The sequence below is a fragment of the Ovis canadensis genome, chromosome 1 (genome assembly GCF_042477335.2).
Source record: "Ovis canadensis isolate MfBH-ARS-UI-01 breed Bighorn chromosome 1, ARS-UI_OviCan_v2, whole genome shotgun sequence".
In the NCBI taxonomy this organism is placed as follows: Eukaryota; Metazoa; Chordata; class Mammalia; order Artiodactyla; family Bovidae; genus Ovis; species Ovis canadensis.
This window is the reverse complement of record NC_091245.1, coordinates 193,651,109-193,677,549: the sequence shown is the minus strand read 5'-3', so window position 1 is coordinate 193,677,549 and position 26,441 is coordinate 193,651,109. Positions and strand designations below refer to the sequence as shown.

Here is a 26,441-nt window from a genome sequence, read left to right as displayed (position 1 = left end):
TGATTAAATAGGGAGAGACTGGCATGGCTGGAGAAGGTTGAGATTTAAGATAAGAGCCTGAATTTGTGTGCTAAGAAAAGGAATGAAATTTAAAGAGAAAAATCACCATAATGTGACAGCAGGTGGTGAGGAGACACTGCTTTCCTAGTCAGAATTGCCACCTGACTCAAAGAGAAGGAAATTAATTTTCAAACCAGGGTGACTAATGGTTAGGTTTGAGGAAATATGATATTTACGTTGGCTTTAGACATACTGGCTGGAGCTGACCAAAGGACACTGAAGGGGAAATGTTCAGAAAGCTGCAGGGTGTAACTAGAGCTCCAGCAGGCCAGCAGCATGAAAGAGAAACTCGGAGAGGGTTGTTCACAGAAGTGGGGACTGAAGCATCTAAGACAACTCAGATGCTGTGGAGAGGAAGATTTACCTCGCTTCAGGGGGCCGTTACACCAAGGCGACCGGTAGTGGGCACACCCCGTGCATTGTAAAGTGCTACAAAGTACTTTATACACAAAGACATAGACATCTAGAATGGTGAACTAATCTGCCCAAGGTCATGTGGCAAGTCAGTGACAAAGCATTCCAACCCACTTTTCCTGACTTGTAAGGTCCAGTGTTCTTTGCATAACAGAAATTTCCTGAATTTTTCGACATGTCCACTTCCTGATAGTCAAGATAGGCAAGTAAAAAGCAGAATTTCATTTCCTTAGTTTATTAAAGATGACAATGAAATGTTAGGCTGTGTATGAATTACAGCAAGTAGAAACTCAGTTTGGAACACGAGTTGTACACACACGAACATCTATTTAGACTCTTGCTCCTTTTATGTGAATTCAACAAAAGCTCTAAAGCCTTGGTAGAGTTAATAACAGCCTCATTTAAGTGGAAAACATCTGCCTTCCACTCTTCTGCTATGTCTTGAATCTTGTCTCCACCTTGCAAGCAAACTCTTTTTTCCCTTTATTTATAGAAAAGAACACGTCTTCCCTCCTATTTCTCTCAGAAGGAACTCTCTTCAGTGCATTTGGAGCTTCTCCCCACAACAGCGGGGATTTTCAGATACTAATAAGTTGCAAAGTGCTTTCAAAACACCCCATCCTCTTTCCTCTCTCCCCCTACTCTCAAATAAATAAATAAATGGTATCCGGTGTCAGGGTCACTAAAACAGATATGCAACCTGGAGGGATAGGGTTGGGGAGCTGGAGAAAAAAAAAGTGAAAACCCAGGAGCACATGAGATTGCTGAGGTCAGCTTTAGAAAGTGTCAGCGTCTTCCGTCCTTTCAACCATGTTACATGAAACACGCACGACAGGACATCTCTCCTCCAGTGTAGCGCCTTGGAGTAAGGAGCTGGATTTTCAATTTAAACCAGAACTGGAAGTAGAGCTCATCATTTTCACAAACACCTTAGTCTGAATCTGAGGCCTAATTCTCAGCGAGACTAGAGTTTCACGTCATTCCGAAGCTCCTTGATGGACCAGGGAGTTTCTAGTCTGCCCTTCAACACTGGGCTGGGCTGGAGGCTTTGGCTTTCCCAGCCCCTCTGCCCCTGCCATGAACTGAAGGGAGAGCAGCCTCAGGGTCTTCCAGCCGGACATGGCCTTCAGATCCCAAGTCTGAGGCAGAGGGACCAGTGCCAGACGTCAGCTTCTTCCCGCTCCCTCCTGTCCCGGGGGAGCCTCAGCTCTGTTACTTTACTGCCCCTACTACTTCCAGTGACACTCCTGGTTGCCTCTGACTCAGACACTCAGTAGCTTCCACCAACCACGTGCAACTTTCTGTTCAGCTTCCCGGGGCAGCGCCGACAGCAGGTTTTTTCCTACTAGCAACCAACTATGGAAAGACAGGCACCCAGGAAGCAGTCAGTCCCAGAACTAAAATGCTGTGGGCTTTAGTTCACAGAGCTGCCAGCCCTTGGAGCTGTGACCCTGACCAGTGCTTTACATACCGGTCAGGAGCTACAGCAACTTAAAGAATGCCACAGACATATACACGGTCCCTTCAAAAACTTTTCCCATCAAAACACACATTAAAAAAGAGTGTGGGTGTGTGTTAAAATTAGTAATAAGGATGACTGCATATACTACCATCACGAGGCTAAAGAGTTAAGTGCATAATTGGCATAAAGGTTCTTGTTATTATAAGAACACAGGAACATTCATGCTCATAGCCACAAACTATCAAGTCTTTTAACACCACTAATAGCAGGAAGCTTTCACCTCAACTTTGACAAAATAAACTAAGCTAGGAGCTCAGCTGCTGGGGAGGGTCCCAGCCCCACTGCAGGAGGGAAGGGAGAGCATGGAGCTGGGCCAGGCTTCTACTCAGAACTGCAGTGACCTCCTGACAGGACAGAGTGGCAAGAGACTCATGGATGAGATGCTGGATGGGCTTCTGTCCTCACTTTAAGATGGCACCAGGGACTTGTCTGAGCTTGAGAGGTCACACCTGCACCAGAGCTATGTTGACTGAAAGGGACCTTATCACCCAAGAGGAGGCCAACAGCTCCTCTGACGGAACAAATGCTCCTTAAACAAGACTTGTGGCCTCACTTATGCTTGAAATAGTCCTGGTCTAAGTATCAGTTCTGGTCTTTGTGTCAAGTCCCCCAGGGTAGATAAAGAAAGTCAGCCTGTGATATCATCTATGCCTAAAATACAAGAAAGTTATGACTGCCTCTTCGAGGTGTCTGAAGAGTCCAAGGTAGCAGTAACGCTGTTTTTATGGCCTCAGAAGCACCTACATAAGAATGCCCGTGGCGCAGTCCCATTCTCTGATGCTTCTCCTCAGGGTCTGACCCTGTTCCAGGACTGGGAGAGAGAAAACTCCACCCTCCTGTTTCAGCAGCAAAGGAGAAGTGAGTTCGCTGAGAAATGCCTGGCTCAGAAGCTCCAGAATTAAAACAAAATAAAACTGGAAATGATTCTTGAGATGCAGCTGAAACCAGATCTGGTCCAAGTGGAGAAGGCCATGGATGTCGGAAGAATTGGGTCTCATTGTTCATTCCCCTAACAGAGGCACTGGAAGCTTCACTTAGGGACCCATGTGTCAGCTCTGATGGAAATGCTTGGTACCTGCAAATTGTCACAACAGACTGGACCCCACCAACCTATATAAGATTGAATACACATGGACATTAGACAGATCATAAAAATTAATAATGATGATAAGTTAAAAAAAAAAAGATAAAACCAAGTGGGGAAAGTCCTTAGGAGGGTGGCTCAGTTCTGCACTATATGTGACCCTCGTCCCTAGAAAGAGCGCTTTCCGTGCTTTCTCAGGTGGTCTCCAGGTCGGTGGCCTCCAGGGCCAAGGCCTCGGTGGGTTCCTCCTCGTAGTCGGACATGTAGGACTCCAGGCTCTGCTTGGCCAACAGCTCCCTCCGGGCCTGCAGCCGCTCACAGCGGGGACAGCTCTCAGACTTGAAACAAGTTTTATGGTAGCATGCTTTACACTCTGTTCAGGTTGGGAAGGGGAGAGAGAAGAGAACAATCTGTGTCATCTCAGGCTGGAAGCAGGTCACTGCCAGGACCCTTCCTATAGCCACGGCTTAGTGTACTTGTGGTGAGACACAGGGAGCTGCTGAACCAAACCCAGCTTCTGTTAACAGGGGCAGCTGACGGGAAATTAATAAGCCCTGGGCTCTGTCCCATGCTGGGCACCAGCTCTCACCTTCACAGATCCGGCACTTGTGGAGCTCAAAGGGGAAGATGATGTCATCTTCATTCTGGCAGAACTCACAGATGAAGCCCTTGGCTTGGCAGAGCTGGGGAGGATACAGACAGGCAGAAAAAGGAGGCAAAATTCACCAGGAACTGGCCAAGAGGGTGAATACAAGAGAGGCGAGGAGCAAAATATAAACAAGACTTGAGGGGCTCCAAGGGCTTCCCCGGTGGCTCAGTGGTAAAGAATCCACTTGCAGTGCAGGAGACACAGAAGAAACGGGTTCAATCCCTGGGTCGTGAGGGTTCCCTGGAGGAGGGCATGGCAACCCACTCCAGTATTCTTGCTGGGAAAATCCCATGGGGTCTCAAAGAGTTGTATATGACTGGAGCAACTGAGCACACACGTGTGAGGGGCTCCAAAGTATTCTCCAACCTTCAGGAAAGAGACTGGAGCTGGACTTAGCATGACAGCCAAATTGGGCCCAGGCTGGGTAGTGTCAGACAAAGTTTTAAGATGGAGACAAGAAAGGCACGAGTTTGAGAAACTCCAGCTACAAGAGTGGTTCTCAAAGGAGAGATGACAAGAAGGAAGGAATGGGGCCACAAAGGGCTTCCTAAAGTAACAATTCCAGTGTGGGTAATGATTTTATTTTGAAATGGGAACCAAAACCAATTAAGATGAAATGTAAAGGCAAGGACAGTTTTCCAAAATAATATCCAGCCTTGGGCCAGGTTATAGTGAAGTCTTTCCAACTCCCCCTGCTACACAGGAGCTCTACATGTGCCCCATTTTAAGTTCTAATTCTGGGACTGTTGCAGCAACACAGCCTGGACATGTTCTAAGACGGGGAATTCTAAAAATGGCATTTCTGCTATGTTGGATAGATCAGGAACAATAATAACTTGCATCTACAGAATATTTAAATTTACACAGTGGTGGTGGTGGTGTAGTAGCTAAGTTATGTCCGATTCTTGCCACCCCATGGACTGTAGCCCACCAGGCTCCTCTGCCCATGGCATGCTCCAAGCAAGAACACTGGAGTGAATTGCCATTCCCTTCGCCAGGGGATCTTCCTGTGGTGTTTCCTGTGGTCACAGTGACCGAAAATGCTAAGACAAGACCCTGTCCTCTGAGTCTAATCCAGGGTCCTCCTCCCACATCAGGGCAACTCTTTAGTGAAGGCCCACTTAGTCCTGTCCGTTTCCCAGGAAAAATGCCAACACCACATCCTCTTCTAGTTCTAGATTCCTTAGATCTGGGTGATTTAGCTGTTCATCAACCCTGGGGAGAGCAAGCCTGTGCAGTTTCTCTCACAGTGTTAACAGGCCAACTCAACTTCCTGGAATTCAACAGCATGAACCCTGGACCCACGCTCCTCTTCACATCCCTAAGTAAGGGCCCTGCAGCGTGCTGGAGCAAGAGTTTCTTACCACACATCGCTCTACATGGGCAGCCCCTGCCCTGGTGAGCTCAGCAAGCCGGGGCCCCAGCTCCCCCTTCCTGGTGGCAGTCAGGTCATTCAGTGAGTACAGGTGGAGATCCTCTGTCAGGTGGCCTGGAACAGTGTCAAAGGCATCCAGAAGCCTGCAGGAAATGAGGGGAAGTGGGCAGAGGCAGAGAATGAATGCTTTGTGTGGCCCATCAGAGAAGAAGGATTTCTATCCAGAAGCTGGTTAGGGATGAGAAGGGTCCTAGAAATAATGAAGGTGGGTAACACCCAGCCCACCTAGGCTACCCCAACCCTCCCTACAACCAGGCATCTGGAGGGTGAAGTGACTTCTACGCCCTTCTGCAGAGTGACTCGCATCAGCTTGCCAAGAGTGGTGGGCTGACCCTGGATGGAATAACCAGAGTACCCCTTCCAGAGAGAAGGATACATAGTTACTGCTGTAGTTCTTGTTTACTATTTCTAGAATTTTCTGCATGATCCCCCTACTCTCCTGCTTTACATAACAAGGGCCAACTGCTGGGACACGTTTCTTCCAGAGACACTGACTGAGCCAGAGGTCTGTGGCCTCCATCAAGACTTACTCTTTGGCCAGTCGGCAGGTCTTGAACATGTTCTTCATGTGACAGAGCTGGATCCGCAGCAGCTGAAGAGAAGGGCATTGTGGGGGTGGGTGGAGGGGTCAGAGGGGGTATGGAGAGGGAAACAACCATCAGAAAGAGATTGCCTTTAAACCCTGCAGGTCTAGAAGGCTTGCATGCAGTAACCAGTGCCAGGCCTTTCTCCATACCTTTAACTCAACAATATGCTTCAAAATGACCCCCACTTAGGGAAGGCCCTTTGCTAGGTCTGCCCAAATCACATACACAGCTGGGAGCCGCTGAAAAATCCAGAATCCAAACTTTTGGCCTGACACCCTCTTCTCTGTTCACTTAATATTTTCAGTGAAGGGGAGAAATCCTGCTTTTGCCATCGAATGCTAACTCTAGAGCTGCCTCGCCAGGTTTGAGACTAGCTAGACACTCTGGAAATGGTAAGAGAAAGTGCATAGAGAGAGCGAGAATGATAAGATGGTTACAGCTCTGCATGACAACAGAGAGGACTGTGGTGATCTTGGGAAACTGCTAAGAACAGGGGGTAATCTAGGCCGTGACCTTTCCGAGGGTCTCACCCGGACGTGATTGAGCAGCTTGACCTTCCTATAGAGGGCACTGTTGATGTCCTGCACATTGAAGAGAGGGTCGTTCCAGATCTTAATGAGCAGGTCCTTGGAGAAATTGCTGACGTAGTACTTGCTGAAATCCCACTTGCGTAGAACGCGGCTGGGGATAACCATCTGGGCATTCTCGTGGCAGCACTGACAGAAGTACTTGCCCAAGTACTCACAGTACCGCAGCCGCTTGATGTAATCTGAAAAAACAGAAGGTCAACAGGTCAGAGGCAGCTTTCCCAACTATAAGCTGGTGAGGTAGCCTTGCTGTTCCTTTTGAATTAGAAGGATGGCTGGTGGGTGGAATCCAACCACCTCTGTCTGAGTTCCCAAAGCCAGGAGAAACCCATACAGTGAGGCCTGTGGTTTCTGTGTCCCAGACTGGAAGCCACTGAGGAAACGAACGCTGCCAAGTTGGGAAGATCCAGTCTCCAAGAACCTGGCTGAGAGTACAGCAAGTCCCCTACATACAAACAAGTTTCATTCTGAGAGCATGTTTGTTAAGTCCAGCTTGTTCATAAGCCCAACAAAGTTAGCCAAGGTATCCAACTAACACAATCAGCTATATACTGCTGCTTTTATGCTTGCTCTGGACATCCTGGGCTTGAAGTAAAGACACTGTACTACTGTACTCTATACAGCTGTTGTTGAGTCACTCAGTCACATCCAACTCTTTGTGACCCCACTCACTTAGCCCACCAGGCTCCTCTGTCCATGGGATTTCCCAGGCAAGAATACTGGACCGAGCTGCCATTCCCTTCTCCAGGGGATCTTCCCAACCCAAGGATCAAGGCCGCGTCTCCTGTGTTGGCAGTCAGATTCTTTACTGCTGAGGCAGCAGGGAAACTCACTCTATACAGCACTGAACAGTAAAGCACACAAAAGCACAGCCACTTGTAGAGGATGCAAGCCTGTGACAACGTACACCAGACACGTGGACTTCCGTGCTTGGATATGTGAACTTGTGTTCACACCTTTGAAAGTCCACAACTCAAAGGCTTCTATGTAGGGCACTTACTGTACACAATTTTCTCTGGGAATGGGCTTCTAGAAACCATTTCCCTCTGATTACTAGTGTTCTTGCCTGGTCCTACCCCTTCCCTCTTCCAGGCCCCTTCTTTGCCTTTCCCCCGTTCGGTGCTGTTAGCTCCTCTTACTGCCCCTCTGACCAGCTCCCTTGCCCATGTGTGTGAGAGAGTGAAGCCCCTGGAGGGGGCATGAGGGTCAGAGAAGACACTCACCAGGATCAGTCCGGATGCCGCAACCTGCGCAGCGGTAGTTCTGCTTGGCCACGGCGATTTTCCTCCTGAAGGAAGGGGAAGGAAAGGGGCTGCAGATACCAGCTTTATGAGGCCTCTGTGATGTACAGGGTGAGGACACAAACACAGGTCTCCCGGAAGCTGGGAAGGGAGGGGAATTCACCTATTTGTTTTTAAGAGTTGGACAAAACAAGCCTATTGGGAGAGCCCATTCAAAGCAAGGATGGCAAGGTTAGAATTTAGGCCTAGGCAGTGATTCTCCCCAATAATGAGCCACACTTTCTGTACAAATATAAGAAATGACAAATAAAGAGGAGAGAAAAGGAAAGAAAAGCATCCCTCCCTCTTAAAAGGGAGGGGGAAGAAAACAGTTCATAAAACTATTGGGAGGAAGGCAACAGGTTGGGAGACCAGTGATAAACGACCTCTTTTCCAGTTAGCTCTAGGAAAGAATGGGAGGTCTAAGAGTAAAACTTGCAGACAAGAAGGATAATCCTCTCCCTCTGCCTTTTAGAAGCTGTGTGGGAGGTACAGCTACAGGTAGAGAGAAGAGGGTAAGGAGACAGTTCTGACAACCCACAGAGAAAGTATCTGTTTTCCAAAGGGCACAGCCCCTGACAACTCACGTTGGGGCTGGATGAACATTAAAAATTATCTGTGGCCGGGGTGGCGCCCACTCCAGGTTGCCGCGAACGCGGATACGCAGCTTGTAGATGTCAGCATGCTGCCCATCATCTGGGGAGATGGGCAGTGAATCAGGGATGGGCAGGAGCTGCAGGAGTAAAGCACAGGGTGATCTTCCATGGACAGTCTGGGGAATACATTCACTTGACCCTTCTGACCAAAACAGAAACATAATTAATGAAAGACTTCTCAGAAACACCTAAGCAAGGGCTTCATGGAACCTTGGCCTCAAAATAAATAAGGGACCAGGCTATTAGAAGTGAGGACCTTGGGCTTCAAGAATCTAAAGGAATGGAAACAGCACCCCAGTTGGTGGCGCCTCTCGCTAACGCTGTCCCTGAGCCCACCCTGGGCCTTTTGGTGCACCAGGGTGTGTCATGCCTTACTTAACTGTAGAGCAAAGAAGAACCTTTTTTCAGTTCTTTCAGATACTCTTCCAGGGTCTCAAGGTGGTCACAGCTCAGGTGTGCTGCCCCAGGTCTAGTGAGCAGTCGTGTGCGGTAACGACAGGGAAGGAGCTGCCACCTACATGCATAGGCATGTAGGTAGGCATACACATGAGTTAAGTCGCTTCAGTCATGTCTTGGGTCTTTAAGACCCTATGGACTGCAGCCCGCCAGGCTCCTCTGTCCATGGAATTCTCTAGGTAAGAATACTGGAGTGGGTTGCCATGCCCTCCTCCAGGGGATCTTCCTGACCCAGGGATCGAACCTGTGTTTCTTATGTCTTCTTTACTGGCAGGTGGGTTCTTTACCCCTAGTGCCACCCTGGGAAGCCCAAGACAAGCACGCACACACGCCTTCATTCATTCATTCCACACATTTGCAGTGAAAGGCTTCTACGAGTCAGGAAGGAAACAAGTACATTCATGCTAAACAGTGGATGTATGACAAAGAAGAACAATATCAGGAAGGCTCACAGCCTCCTGGGGCTGGGCGGTGGGTAGAGAAGTAGAGCTGAAGAACCTACCTTCTGAGGGGCATCGTGCTCTGGAACGAGCCACTCCAGCTCCGAGGCGGCGGGGAGCTGCATCCCCTCAAACTGCTTCAGGAGCCCCATGGCCACTGCCTCAGCAGACGTGGAGTGCAGGAAGCAGTGGGAGCTGAAGTGGAGAGAGTCAAGGGAGGCTGAACAGGGAAGACAGGAGGATAGGAGCCCTCCCTTTAGAACCCGACAACTTACACAGTGATTTCCAGGCTGAGAGAACATTCACAGCCACCCCAGGCCACAAAGCTTTCTTTCTCATCATTTTCAGACTTGTGTGTACAGTGGAAAACACAATGGTCCACACAGAGTTCTAAGACTTGGGCTCAGGTACCATTTACTAGCATTCATGACAATGCTGGTCAAGAATTCTGTGTCAAATCCTTTCTCTAAACTTTTGTTTTTTGGAGGCCATACCACACGGCATGTGGGATCTTAGTTTCCTGGCCAGGGATCAAACCCATGCCCTCTGCATTGGAAGCGTGGAGTCTTAACCACTAGACCTCCAGGGAAGCCCTAAACTTCAATTTCTTTAACTGCAAAATGGGAATGACAACACCTGTTTACAAAGTTGAGAGAGTCAAACTGCTCTGTGGACTCTAAAGACTATTGCTGCTCCCATGTGAGCTTCTATCTCCTCTAGCTGAGTCTACTATGGGGAACCTGTTCAGACAATCTGATTTCATAGTCAGAAATCCTGATCACTGTTCTCTCTTTTAAGACCTCATCTTCTCGGGGTCTCTGATATAATCAGACTTATCAGAGAAGGAATAATCCACATTGAAAGCTTCGCTTCCACCAGAGCCCACCCTGTTTGAACCCACAGTCTTCTCTCTCTTTCCCTGGCTCACCACCACCAGGTAGGCTGGTCACATTAACCTTGCCTCTTTGTGGATTCAGATGGCGCCACTCCATCCATATGCCAAGAACTGGGTTTATTTCTCCACATATCCCAAAGTTGTATTTAAAAAAAAAGAAAACTACTTACAAGGACTGAGAGGAAATGAAGGATTTGCTGTTGGAGGGCGTGCTCCTTCTGATGTCAGAATCTAAATGGAAACAACAGTTAAGGGGGACAGGAAATAGAAAGGGAGGAGGTAAGGATAATAATGGACACTAGTCCAAGCTACTGCCAGCTAAGCACTCAGGGCGGCAGCAAGGTGCCACATTCTATGCAGGATAAGGAGCAGAGTCAGGTGAAGGTCTACATACAGTTTATAGTTTGACTCTGTTCAGGTCACTCTGTTCTGTTCACCGGGCTGAATTAGTGACATTACACACAGCATAGAGAAGGTCAAAGTGGCTACAAATCCAGGTGGAAACACAAACTCTGACTTGGTTTAAAGCAGTGAAGGAAAAAAATGAAGCATTCTAAAGGCAAGCAGGGACATACTCTGTACCAAGCAGCGACAAATTACTCTAATTTCTCTCTCATCGTCTAAACCTCAAGCCCTCTTAAATGATAAACTCTCAGAAGTAAGAACTCTATCGAATCAGTACCCAGCACAGAATTTAGATCACAGAGGTTACTCATTAAATGTACTTGGAATTGAAACTTTGCTTCTAACATCTGACTGCTATTGGTATCACCCCTGAATGTGAGAAGTCTTCCATGTCTTTAACAAAGTTTCATGGAAAGACTCCCTTCCTTTCTGGTGGCACAGGGAAGAAACGAACTTTCCTATGGCTTGGCAACTCCCTGGAGATGCCTGGTAAACAACATATTTTCATGGAACTATTCAACATGATCTTTATTATAGAACTTGCAAACACAGTCATGGGAAACTATGGCAGACTTTCCAAAGCCTATTTACATTAAAGAATTTTGAAGAGGGTTTCTAATAATGATATGATTGAATCTCTAGAGATCTCATCTACCCAAATAATTTTAATAGAAAGAAGAAAATATAGCATTCATGTTCAAGAAAGGCAGAGCCTGTTCAAGTCATGGAAATAGGACTATTCTGATAAGTCTCATCCCTCACTTCCTTTGATGCCTCATGAAAAGACCTTTTCCTAATTAAACCTACACAATGACCAATCTACTGCATTTAAGCCCCTAAATAGAGCACCAGGCTTAAATGACATTACTTTGCACTTGGCCATGAGTTGCTCAATTGTTCTTCATGTTTCCTCTGTACACATATATATTTTTATGGATCACTAGATTATAATATCTCCTTGTGAGGAAATGAGATCATGTCTGATTGTTCTGTTTAGCCCCCAAATACTTAATACAGTGCTCTGTATACAAGCATATATTCAAATAGTACTCCTGGCCTTGAGGGCCAGGCTTCAAAGCTATAAGTACAAGAGAGGAAAACTGAAACTTCTCAGCTTTCACATGCTCTTTAAAAGCATAGAAAAACTTAAGACAGCAACAAAATCTTTGACTAGTAAATAATAAATCCTATTTTATTTAAGAAGTTCATGTATATCATATACTCTGAATTTGCACCACCCAAATCCACTTCCCAAGATACTGCTAGTCTGTATTCCATTCTAAATAGTGCTGTATTTAATTCCAAATAAAGCCCAAGAATACTGGAGTGGGTAGCCTATCCCTTCTCCAGAAGATCTTCCCGACCCAGAAATCAAACCAGGGTCTCCTGGATTGCAGGCAGATTCTTTACCAACTGAGCTATCAAGAAAGCCCTCTAAATGGTGCTATTGGAGGGAAAAAAATTCTAGGTAATAACAGACCTCGATAGACCACTGGGTTTGCAATGCTGATCTGAGTAATACTAAACTGCCTTGGATTGTACATAAGTTTTGCCTTGTCCTTAAAACCCTCAAAGAGCTTTGTATATGATAGGTTTTCAAAAAATATCTCCTAAATAATTGGCTCAAAGCAAAAAGCAAATTTCAGCCTGTTTAGGATAGAAAAGGAAAAAGAAGAGAAAATCTTAGATATTCTTGAGTAAAGAGCTAACAGTTATTACTGAGGGCCAGGCTACTAAAGAAAACATGGCATGCCAGAGAGGAGAGGTGGTGGACAATTCAAGGTTGCTGAAAACCACTGTCTTCATAAAAGCTATTTAGCACTTCTTCATCCTCACATTCTTTGAGAGAAAAAAAGTCTTTGGAAAATAAAGTGAAGTCATACTTTATCCTGTTTCTTCATTTTTACCAGAGGTACAGTAACATCCTAGCTAATCATGAATATTTCCAAGAGTGCAGAAGGTTACACAAGTTTGGAAGTGAGGATGTTACCCCAAGAGTGGAGAGAGAGAGGCAGTGCCTGATACCAAAGGGACATCACACCTGTCTCTCGTCAGCGCCATGAAAGCCTTGCGGATACTAGGCCTCTGCTGTATCCTGCTCACTCTCCAGTCAGTTCAAGCAGACCATTAGCTTAGTGTGGTTGGAACACTAGCTGAAGATCTGGGTAAAAGCAGATCAGGGTCTAAGATAATTAAGGAGTAAAGAGAGAGAAGAAAGCTACTCAACTGAATGAGTTAAATGTACCCCAAATGAGAGCACTTTAGAAAGAAGTCTGAGAAGCTCTCCTTCCAAATGGGAGTTTGGAAGTGAGGATATGAATTATGAAAAATTTTATCAATTATTTAAGGAGAATTGATCAATTCTTTAATGATTTCAAGCGTTTCTGATGTTTAGATAGGATAAAGCTATTATTATGGACTGGGTAAGTTAAATGATATAAAAACAAACAACAAAATAACAACAAGTTATTAGAAGAATTTTTGTATGTCCAGACATGGGCATTGGAATGATCAGGGAAGAACTGGTTAAAATCCTGTACCCTAGTAAAATCTGCATATTTTTAGATAAAACAATCAAGGCACAAGAAGAGAGTCAACTTCAGAACTTACTGGCCAATCTGATGGTGGGTTTCAACCTGTTTTCCCTTCAGCAGATAGGGGGATACCCAACATTCAGAAATCCAACTCTAATGAATTTTCTGCAACTGCTGATTCAAGAGGAAACACTTTAAAATGGAGAACTACAATTACTCTTGTCTTAGAAGGAGAAAAAACATTATTAAAAGAGGGAGGGTAGGGAGGAGCAACCGATTACCTTGAATTGGATATAATTTTTAAACTTGCCAAAAATATAGTTCATGAACTTTCTTCATTATATATTGTGACAATTATCAATTTATTGCCTTTCGGCTCCATATCTGCCCTTCTTTTTGTCTGCTCTGTGATAATGGAGTTGGACTTGAAAACATTCATCTTTTGCCAGCTGGCACACTGTTAAGCTTTTGCCAGCAGAGGGCACTGGAGAAACACTAGAGGAGGAAGGGGATTCTCTCGCTGCTTCTGGTATGCTCCCCTAAGCAGACTCCTATAGTGCAAGCGACTCCCCAGGGTAAGCATGGCCTCAGAAGGCTGTGCAGCAGAGTGCCACTGGTGGTATTTTTCATAAATGGCTTCCCTTGCACCTCCTGGGAAAGCTTCAGAGCAGGTGCTGCAGGCCTGGTACCTCCCATGAACCACTTCCCCTTCCCCCAACACCCCTTGAGTTCTGAGGAACACCACTCCCTGGGGGCAGCCTCCCCCAGCACCCCAGAGAATGGTTTCCTGGTGAGGGCTGTTGGCATGGCAGCTTTCATGAACAACATCACTTGACACTCTCAGGGCAGCTCTGCAGCTTCAGAGAACTTCTCCACCATCCAGTGAGCAAGGAGGCCTGGACCTCAGCCTTGAGGGTATGGCTCTCTTCTACATTCCCTCCCTGTGGCCTCTACTTCGGCCCTAGAGATGGTGACTACTGCTTATATCTGCTATCCCTGTATTCCCTAGAGTTCTCTTTACTCCTTATGAGCCAGTCTCCCATTACTTCAATCCCCCACTAGAGTTAATGATTCTTTATATTAAATTTTCCCTATTCAAATTGTCATGTGGTGTCTGTCTCCTGAATGGACCCTGACTAGGTACATCTACACGGAAGACTGAAATTCTAGAAAAAGGAAGATTAAAGAAGAACTGATGAAGTTGCAGTGGAAAAGGAAGAAGGAAGGAAAAAACGGAACTTCAAAACCTGAAAAACCAAAGAAATTGAGAAAATTGCCTAGGATCAGGAGTCTGTGAAAGATATTGTATCAATTTGGCAGATACCATCAGAAGAAACAGATGAAGTTCAAGAAGCCAGACACAAAAGATCACATACTGTATGACTGCATTTATACAAAATGTCCAGAAAAGGCAACTCTATAGAGATAGATTAGTGGTGGACTGGGGCTTGGGGTGCGAATGTAAATTAACTATAAATGGTAAATTAACTATAAATGGGCATGAGAGGGATCTTACTGAGGATGATGGAAATGTTCTAAAACTAGAATACGGTGGTGGCTGACAACTTGGTACATTTACTAAAACTTAGTGAGTTGTATACTTAAAGTGAGTGGATTTTGATATGTAATTATTCCTTAGTAAGATTGTTTTTAAAAAATGGAATAGATGTTATGAATACAAAGCTTTCTATGAATAAGCTTTCTATGATTACAGGTTTATATCCACTTTGCTGCAAGGAAGAAGTAACCTTCAAATTTATTTCCTTCACAAACACTTCTGGCTCCATAAGGTCTACTTGCTGAAATAGGATCTAAGAAAGTGATCATTTTAATCAAAGTATTATAATTATGCAGAGTATTTACCATAGATGATGTCTACAGTATGGTGCTTAACTAACCTTCCTTTGATAGAATCCAAAGAGACCCTTCAATAGCATATATTACCCAAGGTGATCAAAAAGAAACCTCTAGACATGATCAGAAAGACTGCTAATGAGAACTATACTGACACTTTTTAGAAAGACTTTTGTACTAGTGATAAACTTGCTTAAAGATCAGAAACAAATAAGAAAGAACAGAAAGCAATAAGGAAACCTAGAGCAGAGAAAAACGAACTGCAAATTATGCTTTCATAATTGGGAATCTGTGTGTAGAAAGTTAAATCACTACTTTGGAGACACTTGCTTTCCCACCAAGCCCTCAAAATATGTGGGATGGTGAGTCACAAGAAAAAGTAGTATTTTAGTTGAAAAATATTTCATATTCTTGGTTTATAAAAAATACTTTAAAGCACCCAAAATGGGGGAAGAAAGAATGCTAGGAAGACCAAATAAAAGTATGCTTTCTGGCTAAAGCAGATTGAATATGCTCTAATTAAGAAGTAGCTGACAGTCAGTAAATGCACATGCAAAGGACTTTGGTTGTGAACATATCAGAAACCCCTTTTTTGGTTTGATTTTTGGTTCTTTTGTCACCCGGCATGTGGGGTCCTAGTTCCCCAACCAGGGATTGAAACCATGTGAAATCTTAACCACTTGACCACCAGGGAAGTCCCAGAAACCAGTTTAAAAGTGAGTTAGGGGAATTCCCTGGCAGTCCAGTGGTTAGGACTCAGAATTTTCACTGCCAGGGCTTAAGTGCAATCCCTGTCAGGTAACTAAGATGCCATAAGCCACAAGGCGTGGCCAAAAAAAAAACAAAAACAAAAAGTGACTTAGGATTGTTACTTCTCAAGTAAGACTATGTTAGAATAAATTATAACAGTTTAGAAGTAAAAGGTACCTAATTACTTTTATTTCTCTAAATCTTAATTTAATCTTATACATATGATTATTTCAAACTCAAGTGGCTGACAATATTAAACTGCTAATTAAAAATTAATAAAATAATTAACTGTTAATTAAATTAATAAAAGCCCGAATTTTGTTGTTTGTGTGTTTTAAAGCCACTTTGAACAGACAAGTGCTACTTGTTTTCGGTTAACCCCATCTACAGAAAGTCTACTTGTTTGGATCATAAGGCAGTTACTAAGACCAAACATTTGCAGCAGTAAGTCCTAATTGTAAACAAAGTACCAGAAGAGGTAGATTTCTGAAAGCTGGCTCTGCAAATTCAAAACTCTGAAGACTGGCAGCTTCTTCTATACCATTCTATCTGACTTTTGCTGTCTAAATGTGTGTCAGTAACTTAGCTCTAGGTTTGAATTATAATTTCTTCACCTGACCACTTCTTTCTACACTGTCCATTACCTCCATCAGCCACAATGACCTCTAATCTAAAAGAATCTCTATAGAGAAGGATCAACAAGGACAATCTCAGAGAGGAGGACTGTTGGAGTCATATGAGGAAGAAGAAAAGGGACAAATGAACTTATTTATAAAACAGAAACAGAATCACAGATGTAGAAAACAAACTTATGGTAACTGGGAGGAAAGGGGTAGAGGGATTACCTGGGAGGTTGAGACTGACATATATACAGTACTATATATAAAACAGATAACTAATAAGGCCCTATTGCGCAGCACAGGGAACTCAGTATTTTGTAATAACCTACATGGGAAAACAATCTAAAAAAGAGTGGCTATTGTATATGTATAGCTGATTCACTCTGCTGTACAGCAGAAACTAACACAATGCTTTTAAATCAACTATACTCCAATAAAAGAGAAGGCAATGGCATCCCACTCCAGTCTTCTTGCCTGGAAAATCCCATGGGTGGAGGAGCCTGCTAGGCTGCAGTCCATGGGGTCACTAAGAGTTGGACATTGAGTGACTTCACTTTCACTTTTCACTTTCATACATTGGAGAAGGAAATGGCAACCCACTCCAGTGTTCTTGCCTGGAGAATCTCAGGGATGGGGGAGCCTGGTGGGCTGTTGTCTATGGGGTCGCATATACGACTGAAGTGACTTAGCAACAGTAGCAGCATACTCCAATAAAAATTAAAGAAAAAGAAAAGAAGTGAATCATTCCTGGTTGGCTTAAGTTCAGTTTTCCCCAGACAGTTCTCTATACCTTTTGGTTCTCATAACACTGACAAGTCACAGGTATGTACAAAAGCCAGTGCAAACATTCACAAACATGCATGTATGAGCATACCCACGCTTCTAACACAGGCTACCTGAAAACAGCAAGGCCACTGACACTGAGAGTCCATTCTTTGACATGTGAGTCAGGTTAGATCCTTCACTACCATCTGTATAATAATGATTATAAAAGGGGGCCCTTTAGTATTCAGATAGGAAGTAAATCGATGAGAATGACAGTTCTGTACCACATGTTCCTGGAATCAGGACTTGACTTTTGCTCCAAATGCTAGCTGACACTGTTTTTAGAAATCTATATCCACAGTTAGGCTATATATATATATGTATGTATGTATGTATGTGTATATATATATATGTATGTATGTATATATATATATAAATTGTTATATATTTTGTTGTTATATACTATTAACATATATTATATATATATTATATATACACACATTGGTCTCTGTTCAGTTTCTGGCATAGAGCTCTTAGAAACTTTGAAATTTCCTAAGTGATAAGAATGTCTATTATTCATAAGCCCTTTTCCATTAAATCTGAGTTTAAGTTAATCAGATGACTCATGGGGCCACCCAGACAACTTCAGGAAGGTGCTGGTTGCCAGAAGAAAAAGGTAATTAGAAGATTAGAACTTTTAGCCCCACCTCAGGATCTCAGTCACCAATGGCCAATGACTTAATCAGTCATGCTTGCTTAATGAACCTTGATAATGATGAGGTTTGGGAGAGCTTTGGGACACTTTGGGACCTTGCCCTGTGAACGTCCTCTTCATGTGACTACTCATTTGTACCCTTTATAATAAACTATAATTATAGAGTGCTTCCCCGAGTTGTTTGAGTCATTCTACTGAATTATCAAAACTGAGTGGGGAGTTGTAGGAACCCTTGGGTTTGCAGTTGGTCACAGAGAAGTACAGGCAGCCTGGTGACCCTACTGGTAGCTAGCATCTAAAGATGGAGCCGTCCCATGGGATTGAACCCTAGATCTGTGGGCCCTGTGCTAACTCCAGGAGTTAGTGTCACAACTGAAACGTAGGCCATTCAGTTGGTGTACAGAGAACTGGAGAATTGTTGGAAAACCACATACCAAAAAAAAGTTTTAAGTGACTATCTATTATTGTTGTAAAGAGAAATCAGAGGCATTAAGGAGAACAAAGAAGGAAGACTTCCCAAAGACCTGGAAAAATATATGTAAAAACTGTATTTCTAAATGGGGAAGAAACCCAGCTACCACATCTGGAGCTGAATGGGTTCTCAAAATTGGTATAAACAGGAAGTCACAGCCTCATGCAACAAAAGATCTATTCATCATCATGTTACAATGGAGATCTACAGACACAATTCACCTCTATAAGAAAATTACTCTTGGTTCCAGTCATAGGCAGAGAAGGCAATGGCACTCCACTCCAGTACTCCTGCCTGGAAAATCCCATGGACGGAGGAGCTAGAAGGCTGCAGTCCATGGGGAGGGTGAGAGCTTATGTCCCTGAACTGTTTGGTTTTCTGTTTGTTCATTTGTTGGTTGCACTGATAGGAAGATGAAAAAATTTATGATTTTCAGTATGGATTAACCCACTAATCATGGGTCAATCTGATTTAACACAACTGCCTTTCCAGATAAGAGCCCTCCCCCTTCTCTAAGCAGAAGCTCATAAGAATCTGTGATTCTGCTATGCAAATTAGCGTGACCAGGACAGAAAATAAAGCTCTACTTTGAAAAAAAAAAACAACTTGACATTTTCCCTCCATTTTGCTTTTTCCCTGCCAGGGGCTCTTTTTCCCCTTTTCTCTTATGATTATAATAAAGCTCCTTTTAAATACTTCAAAACAATTTCATTTGTATTATGGGGCACAAGAGAATAGGATTCTAATTTCACGTAGGTGTGGGCCAGCTTTGGACTGCTAGGAGGAGGAATTAGAGCAAGTGTCTGAGATAAAGGTGCAATTGAGGAAGAAACTCCAGGGTGACATCAACAGCCAGCCCACTCCACTGGAACAGTTTCTTTCAGTGTTCTTTTCTGCTTCAATGTTAAATAGGTTTTGTGTTTTTAATAAGAGAAGTTATCCCTACAACAGCTGACAACATTCCATAATGAACCATACTGAAGACTCCCTATTTAGAGAAAGCTTCTCGGTCTATGATTCCAAATTGAAAGAGTTAATGAAAGCTCCCTTGAAAAGTGTTAAATCATACCTTGGATTTCAAATTCATCAACCTCATCATCGGCAGAGCCAGAGTCAGAGAACTGTGCTGAATCACGTGAACTGAACTGGGAGCTGCTGGAAGTGAGCCGAAAGCCTGTTAACGTTAAAAAAAAAAACAAAAAAACAAAAAAACACAGTAATGAACAGGACAGAAAGAGGCATCTGACACTTTCTAGGGTCACAGCAAAAGCAAACTGTAGGACTTCAATAGAAAAGTAAACAGAAGCTTGACTGGCAGTTATGCTGGGGAAATGGAAACCAGCTCTTGTTTCCCTTTCTTGTTTGATCTCCTTAAAAGTTTCACATAAGCAGGAAATACTGCTCTCTGGGAAGGAAAACTGCAACCAGTGGCCTCAGTTCTCCTCATATCAGAAACCTATTTTTTGGAAGCTATGTCTGAGGTAGAACGTAGATGAATTTCAGGACTCTGGTCTAGTAGAAACAAAAAAAAAATCAGAACAACACAGAAAATCTTCCTGACAGCAGAGGAACCCTTGGCTTGGGCGTAACATCTCATATGAACATATAAAGACAGCAAAGGAAGCCCACGAGGTACCACGTCTTATCCAGAAGCCCTGAAGGGGCAGGAACAGGCATTCACAGCCTCACTCACTTCCATGCTCCATCTCCTGGTACCCGGGGAGCAGGTTCTTGGTGCGGATCTGCTGGCGACGAAGGCGGATCTTCTGCTTCAGTTCCTGGATCTCCCTGTCACTGTCCTCCTCCCCTTCCTCCTCTTCTAGGCACTGGCTCAGCATGTTGCACTTCATCAGCTCGATGGCAGCGATCAAGGACTCTGATATACTGAAGTGGGCATTCTCCTGGGGAAGGAGAGCGCCAACAAGGGGACACCTCAGGGACTGGTCTCGTGGAAAGGAATTTCCAAGATGTCTACTGCTTTCACTCGAAACACCCAGGGGAAATGCACACTGCCACTGGAGAGAAAGCTGATGGCTGGAAAATCTGTTCCAGGTTCTCTCTGCTCTTGTATCTGGCCATGCCCAGCCTTCCTGTCCCACTTTTCACATAAAAATATGACAGAGAAGTCAAGTTTTTCCTAAACTGGCAGGCAGGTTCCTTAACAACAGTAGCACCTGGGAAGCCCATAAAATGCTACAGGGACATTTTATTTATTACATATCTGAGCCTTAGAACAAAATAGAGAAGCTGATTTCAGGGACAGTCTTTATCTAAGGTTCCAGGGTCAAGGTCATGTGACTAAAATTCAATGTTTCTCTGCCCAAGGGAGCTTTTAAGGCAAGATCAGTAGTATTTTTGGACTCAGTGAGGAGCATAAGCTCCCTGAAGAGTTATCCAAGGACAGAACTTGTTGAGCTTATCTTTATGGTGACTTCTCTGTATTGTAGTTTACACACGTGTTATTGCTATGCACCCAAAACCTGTTTAGGACAAATGGCACCATACCCCTCTGGCTGGATCTCCCTGCTGCTGCTGCTAAGTCACTTCAGTCGTGTCCGACTCTATGTGACCTCATAGACGGCAGCCCACCAGGCTCCTCTGTCCCTGGGATTCTCCAGGCAAGAACACTGGAGTGGGTTGCCATTTCCTTCTCCAATGCATGAAAGTGAAACGTGAAAGTGAAGTTGCTCAGTCGTGTCCCACTTTTAGCGACCCCATGGACTGCAGCCTACCAGGCTCCTCTGTCCATGGGATTTTCCAGGCAAGAGTACTGGAGTGGGGTGCCATTGCCTTCATGGGCTTTTCAGTGGCTCCTTAGTGTCCTCACCTTTTCCAGGTCTGCACAGCTGCCGAAGTCTTGCTCAGACAGGTAGCTGATAAGGGACTGTCCTTCTGATGGTCTTCGGAACATGCCTTCTCCTGAACATAGGTACTGACTGCCCTCTGTGGGAAAATGGAATGTGGATGTCAAAAGCCCTGGCTTTGAAAAGCAAATCTTTACAGCCAAGCTTCTTTGAGAGATTTGATTATTTTAATGCTAAAGATGCTCAGAAGTCTTTCCCAATAATAGGTTAGAAAGATGTCTACCTTCTAAAGGAGTTTCTCTAAATCTCAGAATCCCAAAGCACTAAGTGCCTAGGTTACAGAATGGTGGAATAAATGGAGAGAGCCTGGAGACCACCCTTTGACCACCTAAATTTAAAGATGACTTACGCATCCTCCTACCCACAAAAAAACAAAAAAATCCTGTGCTGTGAATCAGACAAGGAAACAAATGTCTTCTTCTTATGGATAATTTCAATGCGGAGTTTATCTTCTGGTCATTAGGCTCAAACACTCAAAGGCCTCTTTTCAAGGTCTCTCTCATCCACTCAGAGAGCCACTGTAGCTGGCTCACCAGACATTCACGGTGGTAGCACCCACAGCATAAGACGGTGGGACTCCTACAGCAGAGAGGAGCAAGAAAAAATGGTGGGGCCGTGTGATTTCTAGCACAGGGGTTGAAAATGATGAAGGGGAGGGTGAGACTGTATGGTGTGCACCCTCCACAGAGCTAAGATGAGCCACACAGCTCAGAGTGTGGCAGGCACGGGGGGAGCAGAGCAAAGACACAACTGCAGCCTGGCCTTCCTAGTGCTCACTTACCATACTCCATGTACAGAGAGCTGGGTGTGCTGACTTCACTGCTTTGACCAGAGTAGGACAAGGGGCCTCTCAACTTCGACTTATCACTGCAGGATTCTAGTGTCAGTGGCCACCAGGGAGCAAAAACACACATACGAGGTGAGCAACACATATATTCCCAACCTTGGAGTTTCAATATCTAACAGCTCCCATTCCCCACGCCCTCCCGGACAGGAGAGAGGGGGCACACCAACAGGACACAATCCAAGAATGCAGAACACATGGAGGAAGGGAGGTGGGAAGTCAGTGTATTCTAAGGAGAAAAGAGAGAAAGCAAGACCCGGAAGGCAGCAACACAAAGGCGAAAAAGAAATCAACATGGATTCATGATCGGTTCTCTCCTCTTCCATCTTCAAGTGTTTCAGGAGTATCAGCCAATTTCTGCCCTCTTGATAAACCAGTTTAGAAAACAGTCCTCACAAACACATTGCAGCTTTTCTGATCCCTTGACACTAGACTTTAGAACAATATCAGAAGGGTTAAAGTCACTAAAAAAAATACTAGGATATGGCCTCTCTTGAGCCTGAAATATAAATTTGTCATACTTATAAATTTAACCTATTTTTGAACTGGCAGAACAACAAAATAACACCCAGCAATATCCTTAAAAGAGCATCAGAACAATGCTAGAGAAGCCAAGGATGATGGCCCTGTAACCAAGGGGCTCAGCCCCAGGGCTGTAGACTCAGCCTTCCTGGAGAAGGAAGGGAGGGGTTTCAAAAGAAGGTTGCAAGGTAGGAACTGTCTGCGTAGAAGTTTTCAAGGAACGTTGAGGGCTGAAAGGGGAGGAACAGCAGCAGGCACAGTTTGCAGGAAATGGAAACGGATCTTCTCCAAAGGGAAACACAAAATTTCCCAGCGCCACAGAAGGACGAGCAGGCAGAAAAGCAGGTGGGTGCCTGAGAAATGAGCAGGACGCGCTGGGAGAATGAATCACTGAGCAGCATCCGACCCATTTCCCTGACAGATGGTGCCGATTTGTCAACTGCTCCTGTCACAAAAAAATGCTCCTACATGGTAAGCAATAACTCCGTGCTCCCCTGGTGGCCCTGGCAGCGGGCTCTGCTCCTTACTACACACCAGCAGTCACCGTGATGTCACGGTGAGAAATCATGACTCAGACACAACCTCTGAGGTCCCTGGTCAAACTCAGTGCACAACACACACTCCAATACCAGCACCCTGTTCATTTACCAGGAAAACCCTAGTACAGAGGGAAGGATGATGCGTGCGAGAAGCTGCATATGAAAAGGCTGTCCAGCTTTGCTCACTGACCTTACTACCTCCTGATGCTGCCCATTCGACTGATCAGCTCTAATTCTCAGAACTTCCTCATACTGACTTGAAATCTGTCATCTCACAGTTTCTCATCTCCTTAAGGGCAATGCTCTTCTAAACAAAAGTCCTGCAGGCTTGTCTCTCTTTAACCTCGTTGCCATGCTAACATACCCAGTGTCTTCAGCCATTCATCATTTTCAGTACACCCTAACCACTCTGCTTTGCAGGCACATTCCAGCATCAGTATCTCCATGCATTATGTACCCAGAATGGAACACACGTGCAGTTTGAATACCACTGTGAAAACCAAAGACACAGACTTAAGTCACTAGAAAAATCTTGTGTGATGGCTGGAATGAAGGGGTAGGGCTGGGGGAGGTGGAATTTACAGGGGAAGGAAGACAGATAAAAAGGAAACAGGGGACTCCAGGCGAGGCAAAAACATGCACTCACATCCAAGACCACAGAAAGAGGAGAAAACGTATTCTGGTGTTAATTCAAGGAAAATAAAGTAATTCATAATAAGTACTCAGTTATGAGAAAAATTCTGCCATTGATTCATCATGATGTCTTAACAAATAGCAGGCCTCAGTTTCACCTCTAGGCAATACAGGATTGACAAGTATGAATTTTACCTCCAAAAAGCTGCTGAGAGAAGGAACGAGGCATTTGGAAGTCATAAGCAGAAAACATATCACATAAAATATCGGTATCATTTTACGACCAGGTCCAAGGATCACAACAGGACCAGACTAGCCAGGCTTGATTGACACCAGAATGGAAAAGGAAGTTCTTCACTAAGCAAGATGGTCACAGAGGAGCAAAAGGAGGCAGGGGGCGGTGGACAGAAAGGAGGAGGACTGGCTCCCAAACCTGCAATGGGATCTTCAACTATAATGGTGATATTCCTGGGGCCTCCTGTATGTAGACAGACAGGTACAGAGGAGAGTCCAGAAAATGAGAACAGAGAGTGAGAAAAAGAGTGTCTTTTTATCCAGCAAAGGTGGGGGTGTAACTCCTGAGAGGGGAACCTAGTACAGACGGAGGGATGACACATATGAGAAGCTGCACAGGACCCATACTCCCTCAGACCCTCCTGCTTAGGTTTTCTCTGGCTCCCTTTTCCAACGCAGGTTACTGTGGTTTCTGGAATCCACATGGATTCAAGAATGGGGAGAGGGGAGTTTTACATGCTCAAAGGCCAGCAACCTGGAGTACAGCAGACACCACATCTGCCCCATGAGATGTGAATTAAGGGTCTAACCTATGCACTCTTCACATCTAAGAAACCTCATGGGAAGACAGACTTTGAATTGGAGGTTTCTTGGTTTCTGAACCAGTTCCAATGACCCAACCCACATTCTTGAGGGGAAAACAGAGACAAAAGTTTGCAATTCAGAAGTTTCAGATGAGGGCCTTAGCTCTCACCTATTAGAAATTATAAACAGAAATCAACAGCAGCTCTAGTTGTAAAGAATATCTTCCTTTTATGCTCTTAATTTTTTCTGCTTTATTTTGATACTATAATCCAAAGCTTTTCCACCCAGAACTGGATTTGAGCACAAAGGTCCATGTTCCACTTGCTTTTATGGACATGTTCTTACAAATGAAACCCAACCAAAGACTGCCAGACACCAACAACCTAGGAAAGATGATGGCAGGGAAACAGCAAACACAGTGACACCCACCTTGGCCATGCGTGGGGTGCTCTCTGCTAGCAGCTGGTGTTTGTGTGAGGGTGGTCCCAGTAGCCAAGGCCTCCTTACCCGACTGTCTTTCAGCCTGAATTACTGATGCAGCGGTCAGCCCACCTACTTGTTTACTAGGTCCCATCACCTGACACTCACTACATCTCTAGTGTTAATAAGGGAATCCTAGTATCAGTTTGCCTCTCTCTTATTGTTATTATATTCTGACCAAACTTCTCAGGGAAGGAATTTAACAGGATTATTTTTAAAGCTCATTAGTACTTCCCCTCTGTCTGAGAGACACATTTAAAACTTAGACTATGATTAGTCACACTATCCTCTGATGCTAAAGAATTATGAAAGAATCCAAGAAAACACTTACTATTTAGCAATGTATAAATGAACAAACCTAAGTATCCTCAGAGAGATTCTGGATTTAGATATCCACATTATATTACGAACTTCTCTTTTTCACTGTAAGCAGGACACTCTTCATATCTTCAGAAACATAACTTCTCTTCCTGCCATTTGAAGACCCTTAAGAACAAATCCCCTTCCACCGGTAATTCCGGAGGCCACCTTACTGACATGTAGTTGGTGGTTATCATTACCTGGGGCTCCTCTGGAGGCAATGTTGGTGTCCGAATGGGAGCGAGTATGGCTCTTCTTTGTTCCTCCGGTAACAGTGAGCGTTTGCCCCTCTGAGAAGCTAGATCTGCGAAGGACACTGGACAACTGGCTCTGCCTACCTCCCTCCTGGTCCCCTAGAGAAGAAGCAGCAGAGTCTGGCTTCTGAGAGCTGCTGGAGGAGAACAAGTTGGAGCTGCTGCTCTCGGTATTGCTGCTGTGACTCTGACAGCTGGTGGTCCGGCCCCGGGGGTCCTGGTTGCCAATGGCCAGGTACTCAGGCCCCTCGCTGGCATCACTTGGGGAGTCATTCTGGCTGCTGACCCAGGATGCTTCCAAGGGGCTGGTCAGAGTGCTGGAGCTCATCTCATTGGGGGTCGAGGGGGAGTCCTTGGCTAATGCAGTGACTGGAAGCAGAGGGTCTAGGACGGTTTGATCCTCTGCTGCTGAGACATGCCCTCTGCTTTCTTGAGGTTTTCGGGGCGGGCCAGAGAGTGAAAAGGAAGTAGATCTTCTTTCTAGGATATGAAAAGAAAGGGAAGGGAAAGGTGAGCTGGGAGCTTTTGAGCTGGTATGTATGAAGGGCTTCTCCACAGCTAAGGACTGAACTCCCTAAATGGGGGTGCCCAGGACATATGATGTCACCTCAAAAAAGGGTAAGTCATTCAAAGTAAGTAAAAATTTACTGAGAAGCAGCTAAGCGAAAAGCATGAGCTCTTGAGACAGTGGCTTCTTTGCTTACAGTATGCATTCCCCATCTATAAAATGAGCAATAATAATAACACCTACCTCGTAGGACTGTTTTGAGGATTAAATGAGATAATATACACAGACTGACGACAACAGAGCCTGACATGTGGCGGGTACTGAAGGAATGTTAGCTATCATTACTGAAATGCCTTCTTGGCGATGTGGATTAGAAACCCAGCGGAAACTAAAACATCTCTTTCCTCTGTTACTTTAATGATTCTACTGCATTATCTT

The 26,441-nt window shown here is 44.7% G+C and overlaps 1 protein-coding gene across 3 annotated transcripts in view; it reads right to left on the bottom strand.

Annotated features, from left to right (window-relative positions):
• Nucleotides 1–693: 693 nt before the first annotated feature.
• Nucleotides 694–26,441, bottom strand: part of RUBCN (rubicon autophagy regulator) — a 52,279-nt gene continuing 26,531 nt past the window's right edge. Inside the window, exons 7-22 of one of the 3 annotated variants that reach the window (XM_069556554.1) lie at nt 25,442–25,975; nt 24,016–24,060; nt 21,826–21,921; nt 21,008–21,123; nt 19,874–20,081; nt 19,250–19,354; nt 17,125–17,199; nt 10,236–10,296; nt 9,233–9,365; nt 8,206–8,351; nt 7,562–7,626; nt 6,282–6,520; nt 5,695–5,756; nt 5,094–5,247; nt 3,670–3,763; nt 694–3,453 (exon numbers count right to left, since the gene is read on the bottom strand). In XM_069556554.1, coding sequence (XP_069412655.1) covers nt 3,275–3,453; nt 3,670–3,763; nt 5,094–5,247; nt 5,695–5,756; nt 6,282–6,520; nt 7,562–7,626; nt 8,206–8,351; nt 9,233–9,365; nt 10,236–10,296; nt 17,125–17,199; nt 19,250–19,354; nt 19,874–20,081; nt 21,008–21,123; nt 21,826–21,921; nt 24,016–24,060; nt 25,442–25,975 — 2,312 coding nt within the window. In that variant the 3' untranslated portion in view covers nt 694–3,274. The remainder of the gene's footprint in view (nt 3,454–3,669; nt 3,764–5,093; nt 5,248–5,694; nt 5,757–6,281; nt 6,521–7,561; nt 7,627–8,205; nt 8,352–9,232; nt 9,366–10,235; nt 10,297–17,124; nt 17,200–19,249; nt 19,355–19,873; nt 20,082–21,007; nt 21,124–21,825; nt 21,922–24,015; nt 24,061–25,441; nt 25,976–26,441) is intronic. The other 2 variants (XM_069556534.1, XM_069556544.1) reach the window with 2 other exon arrangements.